This window comes from Ursus arctos, unplaced genomic scaffold, assembly GCF_023065955.2.
Source record: "Ursus arctos isolate Adak ecotype North America unplaced genomic scaffold, UrsArc2.0 scaffold_15, whole genome shotgun sequence".
In the NCBI taxonomy this organism is placed as follows: domain Eukaryota; kingdom Metazoa; phylum Chordata; class Mammalia; order Carnivora; family Ursidae; genus Ursus; species Ursus arctos.
Window position 1 is genome coordinate 32676971 of NW_026622819.1, and position 20622 is coordinate 32697592.

Sequence of the window (20622 nt, forward strand, 5' to 3'; positions counted from 1 at the left end):
ACTCTGTGTTCTAGTTCAAACCAAGTGAATATTTCCTGTTTGTTGACCTGTAACTTCAAGGGTGCTAAGTCATCTGTCTAGAAAGATTCCTTTACTCCCTTCTGTTGTAAGTTATTGTAGTTCTATAAAATAGTCAAGAGGAATGCCTGCATTTTTGTTGTTGTTGTTGTTGTTGTTGTTAAATAAGCCAGGCTTTCCTTCCTTTTCCCTATTTCCTTTATGGTTTAGCTTTTTTCTCATCTGTCTGCCAGTGGTACCCTAAATTTTAGAGCTAGAAGAGTAGTCGCACAGGGCAGCTGAACATGAAATTCAGTTGTGAATTTCAGAGATCTGGTACAAATCGCATCTCTGCCTCTTACCAGCTGGATGAATTTAGGAGGATGCTTAACCTCTCAGGGTTTTGCATTTCCCATCTACAAACTGTCTTCTCTGGTTGTCTTGAGCATTAAATGTATGGGTTTCTGGAACACAGTTGCACACAGTATTAGCTGGATCTGTCTCAGTGCCCTACCCACCATGTAGGGAAAGGCCCATCCCAGAAGACCTGAAACAGATTGTCCTTTCCAAAATGAAGATTTACAAATCTTTCCTTAAATGTATCTAATTCTAATGTTTCATTTTCTTTATGAGCCAGAAGTTATACATCTTACAGAAGCTCATAACATGAAAGTAATCTTTCAAAGATGAGCTCCTAATGATCTCAGACCAGTAGGGGAACCTGTGCTCTTGTCTTTTCTGCTTTTCTGCTTACCAGACAGCACATTTTGCCTGAGAATTGAGACCCAAAAGTATATAAGTCAACTAGGAGAATAAAAAATAGTGATTCCTAAGCTCCTCCCAGAGAATTTAATTCGGTAGATCTGGTGTGAAGCCCAGGAATCTGGGTGTTTGTCCAGGTGGTCCCGGTGTAGGCAGATCAAACTCCTGGGATCACACTTTGGAAATACTGGCCTATACAAGGGTATATACCTTCTGTAGCTGGGTTTACGCAGACAGTTAATTATGGCCCTTTAGCCAAGCTCTACAAAGAAAAGGGAGCCAACATAGAAGAAAACCATGAAGGCCATGGAAACCCCTCAACGGGGAAGGAAACTCCCCAGTGCTTGCCCCGGAATGTCAGACTATTTACTCCATACCCATGTCAACCTTTTATTTTTAAGCCATTCCTCATCCTCCTGTACAGTTCAAAACAGTGAATATGTTTTCTGGTAATTCTCTTGCTTATGAATGTTCATGTGAAAAGATTTAATTACAGGAATAAGCATCCGGCTTATCCTGTAGTGTCTTTCTGCTCTAATATCTGAGTTTTTCTTTGCACATAGTTGCATTTTATCTGATGGGCAGATGCCTCCTCTTCTTATTCCTTTTACCTTTGTGCTTCCCACTGAGCAATCCTTCAAGGATGAAGGTATGTGGAGAGTTGTAAAAGGATGCGGGGCCCAGGTCTGTGCCCTGGATCTGTATACCTAAATGTACACCCTATAAGTCAAACCTGAGGAGGGGGTGAAAGCAGAGTAGAATGAAATGGAAAGAGTCTGAATACTAAGACTTTGGGTTTCTGTGCTCTGTAGGGATATTGGTAGTCCCTAAGCCTCTTGCCTCATTTTACTCACTTATCTGTAAAGATTATAGGTTACCATAGTTTACCAAAGTTATAGGTTCCTGAAGCTTGGATTTTCTATGCCATTAATAAAGCAATTTTTAAACACACACTCACAATATACATTATGTATATATCCATAAATTATATAGATGAACAATGTTCTAATACATTTTGTTCATTATAAAACGTATATAAGAATATAAGTGTTAAAGTGTTGATAAAGTTGAACGAAGCAATATTATAAAATATTTTAACTTTAATGTTTAATAGGAAAAAATACTTCCTGCAGTGAGTTTGAAGAAGTTTGCTTCTTTTGCAGGGAGAGTCCTCATTTAACAATTTATGAAACACAATTTGAAAGTTGGGTCTATGTTACATTTATTTCAATATTTGGCTTTAATTACTATCTCATACCTGAAAAGATGTACCAGTTAGAGATTCAGAAAATGAAGAGTAGTTGTAGTAGGTGCCAATCTATATTTCAAATGGCCTTTAGGATAATTTCCCATTTTGGAAGTCAACTTGGTTAGAGTTTATTCTACAATAAGAAAAGTGTCAGCTCAGTCATTTCCTTCTTGTTGACATGGGCTTGCTTCATTAGAATTACCTTCAATATGAGATTTCTTTATGTAAATATTTTTAAGCCACTTGTTTGTTACATCATGATCAAACCACCATAATATCAGTGTAATGTGTTTATCCGTTAAATGAGCTGTATAGAACCTGTAAAAAAATACTCTAATATCATGAATGAAGAGACAAATAAAAATACTGCTAACCCACCCTCGGAACTGTGGCCCTCCCACTCTTTCTGCAGGATTCCTCTCGTACCAAATATGACTTGTGACTCTGACACACAGTTTGAGTGAAAGCTCCATGTGACTCAAATGTTCAGTGTTAGTAAACTTTCATTTATTTCCTATTTTAGATATACAACACATAAATAAAAGTGTTAGTGTTTTCATTCTCCGGTGAATCAGCTTGCATGATCCAATTTGAAGACATTAACCTGGAATAACCTAGATAATCTTTCAGTCCTATTGGTGATTATCTAACCTCTAATTTTTCCTAATTTTAAATACTTCTGTTACCATTATTCACAACCTGCTTTTCTTAATATACTTTTTCTGTCCTATGAATCTTGATGTCATATCCTGCAACATCTCGTCCCAGACCTCTCTTCACTACTTCCTATCCCCTATTCTCTGATTATTGCTCTGCCTCTGACGGCCAGGAAAAAGATTCTAGAAATATGTAAAATATTGCCCTACCTACTCAAGAGTCAGTGATTATACAATTCTGCATTGCAGCAGTTCATCAAAATTTAATACCCTACTATGTGTAAAGAGGAACCTCAGTTAAAAAAATATACAAGAAGAAGTACAACATCTTTAAGAATGTTCAAGAGCATAATACTTGTGGAAACTTTTACTTTATTCAGGCAAGTTTAGACCCAGTCTATGCATGGTTTCTTCTTGTTTTCAATTTCTTGGCTAACTGACTATACACCTAGATACCTATTTGCTGCCATCTAGTGTAATAAAATAGGTTGATTATGCATGAAATTCTGGACTCATTACGTAGTTGAACATCAGTACTTAAAATAATGCTTTATTTTGGTTTCTTACAAGCTTTCAAAATGCCTAGTCAGAGGCCTATTTTTCTTTTCACTGGGACCCTGAACATGGTCTTAATATTGTTGTAAAGTCTAGGGCTCAGGATCAAAGTTGGTTTGCTCTCTGTAAACATCACACTTAGATACTTGGTATGGCCTTAGAGGTTGCTAGATCTGAAGTAGATAATAATGACCATGATTTTTACTTCATCGAGGGAATGAAACACACAGTCTGGCTTCTTACCAGCTGTGCAACCTTGGCAATTCACTTCTTTTTTTTTTTTTAACATCATTTTTTAATCCGTAAAATGAAATGGTGGCCTCGCTATCAAGGTCTCTTCTAAGAATATGTGACTATATAAAAACTATTTTCTTTTTGAAACTGTTCCCCGATCCTCTTTTATGTCTGAAATAAATGTTGCTTCTCTAACTCGTCTATGTGTTTATCCTTCGTTTGGTTAGAAGACAGCAGAAAGCCTGACTTGGAAGAGAAAGAGGCAAATGTGGACCATGATTCTTAATTGGTTGTCCAATGGAATGTTGTCCACCAATGGATGAGCAGATACGCAGCAATAGGCATCTAGCCTCTTCCCTGAAGTCACAATGGCAAATGTGGAAGTTTAATACCTGTTATAAACGATCAACCTCCTACACTGTGCCGCCATTTTTTGCGCCTCCGTTTCCCACAAGAACTTCTCTAATAAAGGTTCTAGGTCTATTGTAACTCATACTGGGCTTCCCTTTCTTTATACAGCTCTATAGAGCTACTTCAGTATATCCTGAAATATTTCATTTTCCATTCCAATACACAGGAACTGTTTCTCATTTCTATGAGGGGATCCGGCGTTGTTGTTTAGGGAATGCATATGGTTCTGATAATAGGTGCTTTTCCTATTTGCTTCATATAATGAGGGTAAAAGATCTTCCCAAATCAAGTATAGAATTGTTAATCGTTAAGCTCTTGTCTCTATAAGCTACCTGACAGCTCATAGAAGCTGATAACTCTGAGCCCAATGCCAAAAAAGCAAACTTACCGACAGTGAAAACGCAAATAAAACTGAAAGAGGCAGTGCAGCATATGAGGGAAAAAACCTTTGAAGTGAGAAAAATCTGGATTCAAATCCTAGCTTTGCTATTTGTTAGTGTATTTTTTGACTAAATATTATTTACCTTTTCTGAAGTTAAGCTTCCTTATCCATACAATGAAGATGATAATCCTTTCATACAACATTCCTCAGAGGAGTTGTGAGGATGAAATGAGAAAGCGTATGGCAAGAACTTAGCACATAGTAGGAGCTCAATCAGTGGAAGTTAAAAAGAACGTCTATGCATTAAGTAAAATGCTTTTACTTATACACAATAAAAATCAGTCAATTGAAATATAATTATGGGATTTAAATATAATTAGAGCCTCTGTAACTGAGGTATTAAAGTAAGTGATACATTCCCATAGAGCAGTGGTTCTCACCAGAGGTGATTTCTCCCCCCAGGGGACATTTGGCAATATCAAGAGACATTTTGTTAGTCACAGCTGGGGGAGAGGGGAGTACTGCTGGCATCTATTGGGCTGAGGCTAGGAATGGTGCTAAGCATCCTGCAGTGCACAGAACAGCCCCCCAACAAGGAATTATCTGATCCAAAGTATCAGTGGTGTCAGGCTGAGAAACCATGCCACTGAACCTGGGGAGTTCATTACTATTTATTTATTTATTTATTTATTTATTTTTTAGAAAGAGATAGAGCGCATGTGGGGCAGGGGAGGAACAGAGGGAGAAGGAGAGAAAGAATCTTAAGCAGGCTCTACACCCAGCGTGGAGCCTGACGCAGAGCTCAGTCTTATGACCCTAAGATCATGACCTGAGCTGAAATCAGGAGTTTGACACTTAACCAACTGAGTCACCCAAGCACCCCAGAGTCCATTACTTCTGAGCTAAGTCTGTTTGACATTTAAGACCAAGTGGGTGCATGGATAAGAAGGTGGCTTCCATTTTGGTGGATTATGAAGAGATTTGCCTAGTCCTAAATGTCTAAGTGAACTATTCCAGTGCTTTGGATTCTTTTTGTGAGTCATACTTTTAGGCTAAGGTATTGCAATGTTTAAAGCCCTGTTATATTTCAGAATTTTCCTTGGAGGTCACTAGATGAAAGAGTCAGAATCTACCTATCCATAAGAATTGCTGAATTTGTTCTCTGTAGTAATGGTGGTGGTTCTTTGTTGAAAATCAACCATATGCCAGGTACTTTATGTAAATAATCTGATTTAATTTTCATCAACTCTGTAAATATTTTGCTCTCATTTTATACATGAGGAAGCGGGGGCTTAGAAAATTTATGTAATATCTCTAGTAAGTAGCACACCTGGGATTCAAACCTAAATCCAGCTGGCTTCCAAGCCTGGGCTCTTTCTACTCCTCCATATTGGCCCTACCTAGCAGGGATTTAAGACTGGAAATGGGGGTGGCTGTGTTTTAAGCAAAACAAAATAGGAAAGAAAATATTAGGGTCTCTGCTCAGGAAGGTTAGGTTGGGTCTCCTGCTGAGGAGCTCTTGAGCATCCATGAGCCCTCTCAGGAGAGTGAACCAGGGGGGATGGATTTGTTGAAATGGGGGTTAGCACTATACCATAATACACAATATGCCAATTTAGCAACTTTTTACGTATTTCATATTTAAGTCTGATGCAATATATTTTCTAAATTTTCCTTTAAAAGCAGTTCTACCATCTAAACAAACACTATAAAATAGAAATACAATGGGAACTATATATGCAATTTCAAATTTCCTAGTAGCCACATTAAAAAAGTAAAAAATAGGTAAAATTAATTTTGATAATACATCTTACTTAGCCCAATATATCCAAAATAGTATCATTCCAACATGTAATCAGTCTAATAAAAACATTAATGAGATTTTTTATGTTGTTTTTTCATAATAATTCTTCAAAATCCAGTGTGTATTTCACATTTACAGCACATCTCAATTATGCTTAATTTTCAGTAAAGTGAAATGTAGTCCTCCTGAAGCAATAAAGTTACATTAATGAAAAATATTCTGTATCATTTCATTTTTAAATTTGAATGTAAGCTCCTTAATATTTAATAAAATTAAAAATACAATTCCCTAGTCTCACTGACCCCATCTCAAGTGCTCAATAGCCACATGAGGCTCGAGGCTACCATTTTGGACAGCATAGATCTAACTTTTCGCCCCTCAGAATGTGGTCACCAGAAGCAGCATCGGCAGCATCTGAGAACTTACCAAAAGTGCAAAATCTCAGTCCTCACTTACTGAATCTGCATTCTAACGAAATCCCTAGGTGATGTCTTTACACATTAAAGTTTGGGAAGCATCTCTCTTAAAAACACAGATCTCTCCAGCAAAGAGCTCCAGAAAGAGCCAGTGAATGAAGAACTGTGGAGGCTTAGGAAATTTGTTGCAGTTGAGTGATGCCAGGGATTGGTATAATGTGTCCTGCTGAGAAGCTGTAAGTTTCCCACAAAGGCAAGTATGGCTGTTCTCTTACATGGACTAACACGAGGCCATCTTGGAACCTAGAGTTGGCTCCACTCCCAGGATTATGGCAAAGAATCTAACACTAACTTCCATGACTCCCACAATTAAGGCAGCTGCACTCTCACCGCCATATATACTTGAAACTGCAACATTAGAACCCTTGAAACACAGCTGTGAGCATATGTTTCTGCTCCACACAAGTGGAATTTAAGGCTGGACCTTACTGAGAGACCCAGCAAGGTCACCCACAAGAGAAGCTTGTGCTGCCATCACACTGCCTTTCCCTGCGAGACAACACAGACCCGCTCAACATCACATCCTCTTTCTACTGGGGTTGGTCCAGTTCCCTCTGAGATTCAACACGTGCTGCTTCACCTTGCAAATTCTTATTTGGTTTGTTTTTCATAGGACTTGGCATTTGAGGGGCCTTTCAATCTATTTGCTTAAGGAATTCAGTGCATTAATCTAACATAGAAACTCACTGCTCTAGTTCAGTGGTCCGCAACCTTTGTTGCACCTTAGAGTCATATGGGGCATTTAGAGAAATACCAATGCCCAGGCATCACCCCAATCGTTTCACTCAATATGTTGAAAATAGTGTTGTTGTTGTTTTTAGATATAATTGACAAGTAACATTGTGTAAGACATCACCCAATCTAATTAAATTAAATCTCTAGAAGGTATTTTGTTAAAGATCCCTAAGTGATTCTAATGTGTAGCCAGAGTTGAGAACCATTGGTCCAGCTGGAGCCCTTAGCTGGCAGTCGGTTGCCTTAAATCAATGTTCCTCAGTCTTCACTCTATATACAGAAAAGCTGGGATCTTGTTAGAATGCAGATTCGGATTCAGTACGTAATAGGGTAAATAAACCTTAGTGTACAGATATGCCCCTAGTGGCATTTGGTGGGTGATCACCCATCAGCGCGTGTCCATGTTGCAAACTGGGATGAGTTCATCACCCTCTCCTTAGTCCTCTTTGGAACCTTCTGTCCCTATACCCTCAGCTCTTAGTAATTACTACTTTCTCTGATTTCTTAAAGCAATTATTATCTTTATTTTAACTGCCTGTTGTTTTCAGCTACTTCTCATATGTACATGTATTCTTTCCTATGCTGGCTTATATGACTCTTCCAAGGCAGAATCCATGTGTCACTTTATTTTTGCAGTTCCTATTGCACCTAAAGAAGAGTGCCCTGCACATGACAGATCCTGTGCAAATGCTTCTTGATTAACTGAAACTTGGAGCTTCTGTGTGGAAGTCTCTTTTTAAAAAAATCTGAAGAAAACAAAACAAAAAAATCCGAAGAAGGACTTAAAAATGCGAGGTATTTTTCTTTGTTGAGCAAAAAAGAGTTTGGAGATACGGTAAAGGGGTAGAAGAGTTTGGAGACTTAGATTTTCATGTTAGTTTTTCTCACTATGAACACGTGTTTGAATTTTGGAGAACGATTTCATACTTTAGTGGTTTTATTTGCTTGGAGCAGGGCACGATTGACATTTTGGGCCAGAGAATTCTTTGTGGTGGGGACTGTCCTGTGCGGCGCAGTGTGTTTCACAATATCCCTGGCCTCTACCTGTTAAATGCTAGTGGCACCCCCTCCACCAGTTGCGACAATTATAAATGTCTCCGGACACTGCCACATGTCTCCTGGGAAGGAGACTCGTCCCCGCTTGAGAAGCCTTGGTTTAGAGGAATGAAGCATGACACGGCCACTTTACTGCGGCACTAAATACCTTGAGACATTAAAACACGCACACGAGAGAATGACAAGGTATATTCTTGAGAAATATGTATATTTATTTATAGAAAAAATGTTCTATGTTCCTGCATTTTGGAAATCATGTCCACATATACCATATTTATCTTTATATTTGTCATATCAGCCATTCTTTTGTGGACATAGAAACATCCACATGGAATACTTTTTAAACCTGAATATAGACTTAGGAATCCAAAAGTAGTAGCAGCAGGCCCACCAAGCAAGAGCAAAAGTGAAGAAAGAAAGACTGAAACGATTCTCTTTCTCAGGGAACTGGGCCAGCCCGTTTATATAAAACAGTCTGTCTGGTGTGCCGTGATCCTTGGACCAAATACACTGTTCCAGCAGGTGAAGGTGTTAAGCTGAAACCTGGCCTATAAGCAGGTGTTCAGTGATTGTTGAGGAAGGGAACCCATGAATGACTCAATGGTGAACAGAACTGTAAATCCTAAAATAAAAAATCTGTGGTGTGGTCACTACAAAAGACCGTATTTTATTGTGTTTGAAACTCCTAACCCTAGACATGAAATTACGTAACAATATATCATTATCAGCGAGGATTAACTGGCCTCAACAAAATTACAAGATGGGGAAAATAAAGTCTCATTTGTCAGCCGGTTTCTTCTGGCAATCGAAGGCTTAGATTCAGGAGGTTCATATTTTTCAATGACAGAGATGTGATGTTGGCACAGCGCTGCCGTACTTTTAGGCTTGGATTAGAGTGTCCCCACACTTAGTTTTTCCTCCTGTTCCTGGCCAAGAACTTTCATATAAGAACCAGACCAGAGGCTCCGGTGGTGAAAAACAAGCACAGTGTCTTCTGGGTGCAGAAGGGGACGGACAGTAGGCATTGGTTCTTATAGTCTGTTACCCTTGAAAATCACCAGGGAGCTTTTCAAACTCCGACGCCCGGACGATTAAAATGGTCAACCCATAAATGACCAATTAAAATTGAATCTTGAAGGGTGGGACACAGGTGTCAGTATCTTTTTTTAATTCCCTGGGTGATTCCAGTATGGAACGTGTCCACTCTGCCTATAGATTCCCTTCAGCTGCTGTTTTTCAGGAATTTGGGTCATCTCATTAAAAAGAATCTGACAAGCTCAGGGGCGCCTGGGTGGCTCAGTCGGTTAAGCATCTGACTCTTGGTTTGGGCTCAAGTCATGATCTCATGGATCTTAAGATCGAGGCCTGTCTGCTCAGCGGGGAGTCTGCTTGGATTCTCTCCCTCTGCCCCTCCCCCCACTTTTGTGCTCTCTCTCTCTCTAATAAATAAGTAAATCTTTTTTTAAAATACTTAAAAAAAAAAAAAAAGAACCTGACAACCCCATTCACAAGTGCTTTCGCTAGGGTTCATCCAGGATATTTTCATATGACCAAGGGATTCAGTAGTGTCTTTTCTTCAGTGAGTTACAATCCCTGTTTTTGTGACAGTGACATTAAAGTTAAAATTAATGGAAAGTGACTTTCAAATTGAAGAAGTGTCCAATAGGGGCTTAGAAAAAATTAACATTACATGTAGTAAATCTTGGTGTTAAGTATAACTTGTTGCTTTATATATTTTAGATAGATTTTCTTACTGAGCTTAAACTCACATAGAAAATTGCTATTTTAACCATTTAAAAGTAGTTTTTAGTGTATGCCCAATGTTGTGTAACCATCACCACTACCAACTCAAGACCGTTTCTATCACTTCAACATGAAACCCTGTGCCCGTTAGTACTCACTTCCAATTTCCCTTCCCCTCATTTCCTGGCAACTACTAATCTACTTTCTATCTCTGTGAATTCACCTATTCTGGACATTTCATATAAATGGAGTAATGTAATATGTGTCCTTTTGTGTCTGGCTTCATTCATGTAACAGAATGTTTTCAGGGTTCATCCACGTTGTAGCATGTATCAATGCTTTATTCCTTTTCGTGGCTAGATGGTGCTCTGTATTTATACACATTGTGTTTATCCGATCATCAGTTCATAGCTATGTGGGTTGTTTCTAATTTTTATTATTATGAATGATGCTACTATGAACATACTTGTACAAGTTTTTGTGTGAACATATGGTTTCAGTTCTCTTGGGTATATACCTAGGAGTGGAATTGCTGGGTCATATGCTAACTCTGTGTTTAACTTTTTGAGGAACTGCTAAACTGTTTTGCTACAGCAGCTGTACCATTTTACATTCCTTCCAGAGGCTCTGATTACTCCAATTAATCCTCTTACTTTATATTTTAATTATCTGATTATATTATCTTTAATATTTGATGATGTTATATATTATAAATATATTTAATTATTTGATTATATTATATATACACAATTATTTGATATATTATCTAGGATGTCCCTTACCTTAACCAAACAGAAAATAAATTTTGCTGAATGCAGTGCTAATTGTTTCTTGGACATTTCAGAACCATGCTATATAGAATTAAAAAATGTTTTAAACAATGAAACCATGACAATTCTATTTCCTAGGTTAGTTCTGCAGGGCAGTAAGTGTGTGTCTTTGAGGTGATGCTCCTGTTTCACCTTCCAGCAGGCTACGCTTTTGGAACATGGGGCTGCCATAGCTATCTGGGCACATCTCCCTCTCTAGCCAGAGGAAAAAAACACCAAGGAAAATAGTGCCCTTGTCATTCCACCCAAGAAGCCCTGTTGGTTTTAAGAGAATTGATGGGTAAAAAGTCTGAAATCTAGGGAGAAGAGAGAAAAAAAAATTTTTTAATTTTTTTAAAGATTTTTATTTATTCATTTGAGAGAGAGAGAAAGCACAAGCAGGGGGAGAGGGAGAAGCAGACTCCCCATTGAGCAGGGAGCCCGACGTGGAGCTCAATCCCAGGACCTGGAGATCATGACCTGCGCCAAAGGGAGACGCTCAACCATCTGAGCCACCCAGGTGCCCCCAAAAAAATTTTTTTGAGAACATTTTAAATCAGCTAGAGAAGTTCTGATCACTCTGTCCAGGACAATTAAATGAGATAATGGGAAAACACTAAGTAAGCTAAATGCACCAGAGACGTGTTACGGAGGAGAAAGGAAGGAGGAGGAAGATCACTGATTAATGCCCCTGAGTATTGAAAACCAGGATTAATTATGTTCAATCATAGGTATTTAAAGAAGGAAAATAAATTCTTATAAAGTATTCCATGAAAATTAAATTAAGCAACATAAAGCAAGTTTTGGTAAACAGATAAATGCTTAAATGCTGGTAGTAGCACACACACGCTCTCTGCTTTCCAACGATGCTCTCCACATGAGCTGTCTATACAAGCTGTGTGCAGTTAAATTTCCTGCCAGACCACGTGTACTATAAACACTTCTCCAAGATACTAACTACAAAGTTCCGTTGACTTGACATTCATCTGAAAGTAACTGGACGTGTTCGCCGAGCCTTTATTTTAGTAAGCCCTACCATTTTTTAAATGAACCAGGAATCCATTGTTAAAACTATACTAGAAATTTAAAATAGAAGAAAATGAACATTTCGGAAAAAGCCTGTGAACTCTTGTTCTCCACTCTAAACCAAGAAGTACCTGAGCCGGTTTTACAGCTATGCCCTCCTCAGTTCCTCAGAGAACCATAAAGGAAAGCAAGTATGAAGGTGAATTCCTTACATAAAGTGTTGTCCAATAGGAAATACTTTATTAAATTGTTTTGCCAACTTCTACCATTAATTTAAGGCCTTTTTTGCCAATAGCCTACAAACTCACTATTTGTGGTTTCATAACTGCTTGGCAATTCCATAGGTTAAGAAAAAAGCTGACCAGTCTTTTTTTTAATGTCCTCACTGACATTATGTTATGTTATAAGGAGGTTCAGTTACTCTTGACAATAGTGGTCAACCAGGAAGTTTACAGATTTCTTTTACCATGTTTTCACAGACCAGCATCCATCAAGGACATGACCTTCAGGAAAAGGGGGTAGGTATAAGGTTCTCTTAGTTGGAGGAATCACTGATTTCCTGAAGCTCTGCATACAGAAGAGCACTTTGGAAATGGTGAGAGTACTTTGGAGAAGGACGTGTGGCCTCAAAGCAGAGCTTCAAAAGGGAGGACCCCTGCAAACTAGGGGAGGGGCTCAGTCCTCTCAATCTAAGTGTTTACAAGCACTGTGCAAAACTCAGCACCCCTCAGTGCAGAACCCCAGGAAGTCCCGCCAAATATTTAGGCTGGTTTTCCTTTACAAACAAATGACACATAAAATTTTTAAAGTACGATTCAACCACCCAGCCCATTCCATGGTGGCTTTGGCTTAGAAAGGTGGGATCGTTGGATGGACTCATCGTGACATAACAAGAACTCTCCAAATTCCAATTCAGCTTTAATGAGCTTTTTCTGAAAAAGATCATTGCCAAGAAGCTGATGACACTTGTGCCCTGATTCCAGTGTACCCAGGTCACTAGGGAAAAGCATCAAGTAGCATTCTTAATATTCCAGAGATCCTCTTCAGCCAGCCCCACAGTGTCTGTGTGATAATTTTCCTCCCAGCATGAGGAATTGTGATTGCTTCTCAGGAACACAAGAGAAAGACTTTGCTTGGATTTCTAAAATTTAATACTAATATGTGATAATATAGCAACATCCTCCAATTATCTACAACTCAGACTTCAGCAGTTATGACCGTCTAGAAGACAACCACAGAAATCACCTCCAACCAGCAAGGGAAGTAGCTGTCACCATATGACCGAATGTACTTCAGATGTTTCAACTAGCACCAGTGGACTTGTAATTACATGTAGAATGAAGGATGAATTTCAGAGTTAGCAATATGTTCATCATTTCCTCTTCGTAGGTAACAACAGTTAGCAAATCATGAATTAACAATCACACCTGACTGCGAGGATGGGAATAATCAACAGCAAACACTTGGATAATGATTACTCTTAACATAGCTCAGATCCACCATTTGGGAGTTTGGTGACCCAAAGTCATTGGGACCACTGTGTGTCTTGCTTTTTTTTTTCCCCATGCACATATAACCACGTACTCTGATTTGGTCTTATCACTTCTTTCGTCTTTTATGATTAAAATCATGTTTGGAGTTTATTCCATAAAATTGTTTTCTTTAGTATGTCTTTACAAGTCTTTATTCTTAGTCATATTAAGGACTGTCTTTTGTTGCCCAACTGCTGCCCAACTCAAAAGGAAATTCTCAACTGATTGTATTTAGTTACCCCTTGGTCCAAGGGGAAGGTTTTCCCTTCCAGCTCCTGCCCCCACACAAGGTATTCAAGTCCTCAGCCTCCATTCAGGGATGATAACCAGTGCCCAGGACTGTGGACAGCAGATGGTCCACATGACATGGTGCAGTGGAGGTTCCACATTTCAGGACAGGGGGCTGCTGAGTGCCTCCCACTGCCCAACCAGGAGCTTTCTGAAGAAGGTTGTCCTTTCCCGCCAACCCTCCACTCCTACTTCAGTTGTTCCCCTTCTTCCCTCTCCCCTGATACACAACACGAAGCAGACATTGGAAACTGGTATGTGATTTCCTTTGTTTTTGTTCCTGCTTTGTCATGAATAGAGGATAGAAAAGCATGTCTGATGAGGGAGGGTAAGAACACAAGGCCACTTCGGTGTGTAACAGCAGCTTGATGTCCTTCCCTCTGTGTACTGTCAGGAAGACCATCTTCTTCCAAGGACAGAGCTACTGGGCAATGAAGAAGGGAGCCAACTTTGGCTGACCCGGCTAGTCTGACTGGCGAAATCAGCCACGGTCACTGTCAGTGGTGACGTGTTACAACCAGCGGTGCCTCCTCTCTCTGACACTGTCTATTTGTGTAGTTTGAACATACTGTCATTTGATCAACATTTAAGGACTTGAATTTAGTAAAACTCTCTTCAAGCTCTCTAAATAATAATTTTAGTAGGAATACCAGTTTAACTTCTTAATTAATTCCCATTACCAGCTTATAGTCCATCTGAAGCTTAGGCAAGATTAGCATTTAGACATGCACTGTAGGTGCATGTATTTAAAATGTCTCTTAGTTCTCCAGTGCTCATCATGAAGCATTACTTTACTCTTCTGAGGTGATAATTAATATTCATATCCTTCCCACACCCTCTTAAACTAGACTCATGGGAGTTTACACTACATATCACTCTTTTTTTTTTCCAAGCTCTACACCCAACATGGGGCTTGAACTCACAACCCCAAGATCAAGAGTCACATGCTCTACTGATTGGGCCAGCCAAGCGCCCAAACCAAGTGCCACTCTTGATACAAAGCTCTGCTAGAACGGATGAGACAACCTGATGTGGAAAGCCAACTTTTCAGTGCTTACTTAGAACTTTATTTCTCTACACCAGGGGCTCTCAACCTGTGCCACACATTGTGAGCAGCTGGGGAACTTTTAAAATCATGATACCCAGGCTGTACCCCAGACAAATTGACTCAAGTCTCTGGGAGCAGGCCAGGGCATCAGTATTTTTTAAAGCTCCCCTGTTGATTCCAATGTGCAATTACAATTAGAAAAATGCTGCTTTTAGGGCTTGCCAGCTTACTGATTTCTGAGAATTGAATTAAGAGCACATCTGAGCTTGTCATTTTTCCCTTCTGGGAATTTTTTGAGAAGCAAGAGAAAATTGCCTAACAAAAAAGCTACTATTTTGTGCTAGTGCTGAGTTTAGACTTGAAATCACTCAGACCTGTATTTTAATATCATCTCTGCTACCTATAGCAGTATAAACATGGCAACTCACTTCTCTAAACTCCAGTTTTTCACCCACTTCTAAGTGGACATAATGCCCACCTTCTGGAATTATTGTCAGTATTAATGGAGACAATATATGTAAAGTATTCAACATGAATGTGGTATATGTAGCATGGTAATAATAAATAAATATGTAGTTGCAAGTCAGAATCCTCATTTTCAAAATGAAAACTCCAAAGAAAAAATAAACATGAATCCCAAATCTATTGTCAAGATTTTGAGTGCTGATCAGTGTTAATATTAACATTTTTCCAGAATGTGGGACCGCTTGAGTTAGAACACGCATTTCTCCTAGTGAGAATTAATTTAGGGCCAAAGCTAGGCTCTCTTGTCAAGTGCAGCATTCTTTTCAGAGTTGCTATAAATGGATATTGAACTATATTGTCTCTAGGTTTAGGCTAAAAATCATGAAAGAGCAGGAATTATTACTAGTTCAAAAATTATTGTTTGTGGCTCATCAGAGAGGACCTGAGAATGTATGGTAGCCATTTGTTGTCTTTAAGTGAAATATAAAACAAGCTTCTACTAGGATTTTCAGACATAATCAGAGAGGTGCTCATTTTAAGGCCAGTACCTCTCAGACTTAGGAAACCTCAATAAAACACCAAGGAGCTGAACTTCAGGAATGCCAACTATCTTTAGCCATAGTCATAATAGCTGAAGCAGGAGGTGACAGAGAAAGAGCTAAGCAGCCAGCTACACTACAGTTCTTGCCTCCAACAAAGAAGTTACGTACTTTCCCACACTCATTTTGACGCATTCCATTTGCTAAGAAAAGTGGCTTATGCCATTGTTGAACACTGCTTTCAAGTTCTGATATATCGAATTCATTTATTCTGTATAAAGAGCATTCAGTTAATATTATTCCCTGCCCTTCCTCTAAATTAACCCATCTTCTGGGACCTCTGCTTCACACTGTCTGGCAAGGTTATAATTGAAGTGTCAGCCAGGGCTGTGGTCTCATCTGAAGGCTGGAATGGGGAAGGATCAACTTCCATGGTTGTTGGCAGGATTCAGTTCAAGGGTTGTTAGACTGAGGGCCTCGTTTTACTGCTATATTGGTCAGAGGCCACTCTCAGTCTTTCATCATGTGGTTCTCACCAACACAGCAGCTTGCTTCATCGAAACCAACAAGAATGAGAATCTGCTGGCAAGACAGAAGTCACAGTCTTTGTAGCCTAATCACAGATATGACATCCCCTCAAGTCTGCCATATTCTATAGATTAGATTAGATTACATGAGCAAATTATTCAAGGAGAGGAAATACAAAATCTTGTAAATAACAGGAAACAGGGATCATTGAGGCCATCTCAGAGTCTGTCTGCTACAACACTTAACAGCACATACCCAGACACAAAAGGAAGAAGGAAGGAAGGAGAAGAGAGTGCAAAGAAAGAGAAAGGAGGAAGGTAGGGAAAGGAGGGTGCAGTGAAAAATACACTAAAAAAAAAAAGAAAGAAAAATAGCTTGGCTGCACTATGTCTGTATCAGAGTTCCTGTGTGGGCACATGCTTCATCACATTAGTGCCACAACCATGAACCATGAATTTCCTATTTCTTGTTTAGAATGAGAAGATAATAGGGGGCTTTCTATACATCTGGAGTTAAAATGAAACAGAATAAACAAGCGTACTAAGTTTAAGCAAGACAAATGTGTTTCAAATTAGTTTTTTTAAGTTTTTTTCCTCCCCAGCTAACAAAAAGAATTTTTTTCCTTTTCTGTTTCAAGTCATTGGGTTGGGTTTACTATTCTTGCCATTATGTGGTGGGCTTGTTCCATAGGGAATATAAGAATCTGAATGGTGTTTGCTTTTGATGTTCCCTGGTTGTTTCAGCTGAAATGACAAAATTATGTTTTCATTGTATACTTTGTTATTACTGGTGGTATATGTCATTTATTGTCAAAGTGAAGTTGTACAGTAGCTTGGATCTCATCTCTTCCAGCCTCCCTATTGAGGAGACTGAGACTCAAACAGCTTGGGAAGATCAGGGCTGAAGAGTATCAGAGCTAGGACTCGAACACAAATCTCTGAATTTGTAATCCAGCGCATTTCGTCTTCTTAAACTTCTAGGTGGAGGAGTAGTCAGAATCTGCAGTACTCTTCTCAAACCTGCAGGCATTAAAAATAGTTGTGGCTTAAATATGTTTTATTAATTGCTTGTTTTCTGGGAAGATCTGAAGCCAACCTTTTCGGTACTTCAGCTAATAGAAAAAGGAACTTTTGCAGGTACTCTACTGTATAATAGGTGCTTACCTAACAAAACACACACATTTTTCACTATATTCATTTGTAGCAGATCATACAGGCTCCTCCACTTCAGTGCCCTCAGAGAGGTTCGTAAATGCTGACCACCTAGAGAGGGCTGAGCATCTGCCCTTGATACCAAGCAATCCTCTCCGTGCCCCAAAACTCTTGTGAGTCTCTTAACTAATACAGGAAAAGGAATATCTCTTACAACCGTATAACCATGGAATTTTATTAAGAAAGACATTCTACCACCCCCAACATGTGTTCTCAGGGCAAAGGACCTGTCTGCAACTCAGGATTTCCTGAAGTTTCATTGCTTGTGGCCAGACTATTCAGGGCAGCAGGTGTTCTAAAACGAGGACACATTTCCCCAGCCTGAGCTGCTTTGCTGCATTCACATGGGTATTAGTGAAAGGGGGGTGGGGTCTCCATTCCCAGCCTCTCCTCTTCTTACCCTGTTCATCTTTCTACATGGGATTCCCCCCAAGCCCCCACTGAAAGGGAAACTCCACAAGGACCAGAATGTTAGCAGTTTTGTTTCCTGCTCTACTCTTGGAAGAGTGCCTGGCACAAAGTAGATGTTTAGTGTTTGTTGAGTGGATGGCTGAATGATGGATTTACTTAGGTTTATAACATCGTTCATTATGATTTTGCTGACAAAGGGGGAAAGAGGTGTGTTTTGGTTCAGAACACCAGGTATGAACCTAGAACTTGGAATCAGAGATTTTTTTTATGTTTGGTTGCATGCTATTTATTTTTAAATTTTGTTTTAAAGTATTCATAAAGCTCCTTTAAGATTGAGAGTCTCCCTATTGCCCAGGGATGAGGGCTTTAGATCAGAGAACAAATATATTAAGTTTACAATCTAATGGAAGACTAATCCTATAAGGAAGGAAAAAAAGAAAAAAGAAACTTGACCATCTCCAAAATGGCCATGGAAGTCAGAGAACAATGAGAATTGATATACAAAAAAATCAGTTTTGCCTCAGACTTGTCTGCTGCCAATTTCATGGATGCGGAGGCATTTGGGGTAATATCCTAACACATAGGAGGCAGTCACCACTTCCCGGATTAGAAATGACACATAAGTATGCAGAAGGTTTTTAGTCATCATCTGCCTAATGGAGGTACGAGCTGAATCTTTTTCAAGAATGCAAACATAGGTGGCTTTTTATCAAAAAATCTATAAAAAGAGGAGAGGCCCTGTTGTGGATGCCGCAGCCCTACGCCCCCTCCCTTTGTCCCACCTGATTCGAGCGCGTGCGTCTGCTGCACACGGCCGCCATCGTGCACGTGGCCAGTTCCGCTTCGGGAGCCTGTCCAGGCTTCTCCCCAGTCAGGCAGGATCTGCAGCCCGTGTGCGGGTGTGGCCTAGAAGTTCATGGGCATGAACACCTCCGGGACAGCCCTCACGCAGTGGAGGGTGGGAGTTGGCGGATAAACACCGCAGCCTCCCGTCCTTCTCTAGGACACGCTCAACACTCTGAAGCTTCTCGAAGACTGGAGAAGGGGAGGGGGGCCCTGGTTGGCCACTGTGGGCACCCGCTGGACAACGTACTTTGTGAGCTGCCCTCCCTCCCCTTCTCACTCTCCCTGGCCCTCACTTCCTGTTCCTGGGGTCACCTTCCCAGTAAACCCTACCTCTAGTTCTAGTTTCTTAAACAGGCCCTAAAAATAATGTTTGACATAAAGACAAAACAGTTTGCCCCTGGAATCGAGAGCAGACGGAGAAATAACTGGCATAGACAAGCTCCGAAACTGGGACACAGGAAAACAGTGTCTCTAGAGGAAACGGTTCTTCTTTACCACTGTGCATATGAGTTTTATTAGGACCATACCTGACCTCCTGACTTTATGCTTTGCCATTTCTGTTTATTCTGCAGATCCTTCTGGGAAGCCTCAGTTCACCAAGTGCCGTTCACCTGAACTAGAGACCTTTTCATGCCACTGGACAAAGGGGGTTCATCACGGTGTGAAGAACCCAGGATCCATACAGCTGTTCTATATTAGAAGGTGCAGACTGCATGCCTTTCTGACTTTTCCCTCCGTGGATTTTCAGATGAAAGTATACTGAGTTGCATGAGTGGTGGACATGGAAAGGATTTATTCTGATGACTTAAATGTATACCTTTACTCAAAAAAATATTAATTAAGCCCTTAACTGTGCATTTGGTGCTATTTAAGGCACTGGAGATACAGCACCGACTACAAAAAAGATAAGGACCTGGCCTTGTGGAGTTTCAATTCCAACAGGGGAAACAGACAACAAAAAATAAAAAATAAATAAATGGCAGCTGCTAATATGGGTTATTAAGAAAAGTAAAAACCAGAAAGAGGATAAAAAGTGTCCACACTATGAATGAGTACATGCATGTGCATGAGAGTGTCTGAGGGTGAGTGTGTGAATATGAGGGAGCATATGTGTGTGTGTGTGTGTGTGAGAGTGTAGGTGCAAGTGTGAATATGCATGAGCGTGTGCAAGTGTGAGTGGGTGAGTATGGCATATGAGAATGTGTGAAAGCAGGTATGTGGATGTGCACAAGGATGTGAGTGTGTAAGTGTATGTGAGAGAACGAGTATGTGAAAGTGCGGATAAGTGTGCATGGGTGTGTGTGCATATGGGTGTGTGTAGGGAGTTCGGGTGATGCTTTAGATGAGGAGCTCACAGTGAGCCTTGCCAACGTCGTGTGCGACAGAAGAGACAGACGTGAAGTGAGAGAGGCCCACGTGAATATCTGGAGGGAAAACTGTTGGGGAGAGGAAATTACACGTGCAAAGGCCCTGAGGCTGATCTGTTTGAGGAAAGTAGGAGGCCCGCATGGATAGCACAAGGTGAAACACAGGGATGTGACGTGAGAAGAGGTCAGAAAGCTAGCCAGGGCCAGACTATGCCAAGCCTTGTTGGCCGTGGCTGAGCCTTGAATTTGACTTTATCTGTGGTGGGCTTGGAGAAGACATATATGTTTTAAAAACCTCAGTTTGGTGTCTATGTAGAAAATAGACTATGTTCCTATTAAATTATTTCTACTCAGTAAGGCACTGTAGTACTTTTCTATTCCATTTTGACCAGTTGTCTTCTAAAATAACAGAGGAAGAGTGAAACAAAGATCTCTCAATATAATCACCATCCAAGTAGTTTCTTTCTGACCCCTCACCTAGAATTATTTCCA

The 20622-nt window shown here is 40.0% G+C and overlaps 1 protein-coding gene across 7 annotated transcripts in view; it reads left to right on the forward strand.

Annotated features, from left to right (window-relative positions):
- Window positions 1-20622, forward strand: part of GHR (growth hormone receptor) — a 250364-nt gene that overhangs the window by 201430 nt on the left and 28312 nt on the right. For all 7 annotated transcript variants that reach the window (XM_044387059.3, XM_026506895.4, XM_026506893.4 and 4 more), the window contains exon 4: window positions 19336-19465. In XM_044387059.3, coding sequence (XP_044242994.2) covers window positions 19336-19465 — 130 coding nt within the window. The remainder of the gene's footprint in view (window positions 1-19335; window positions 19466-20622) is intronic.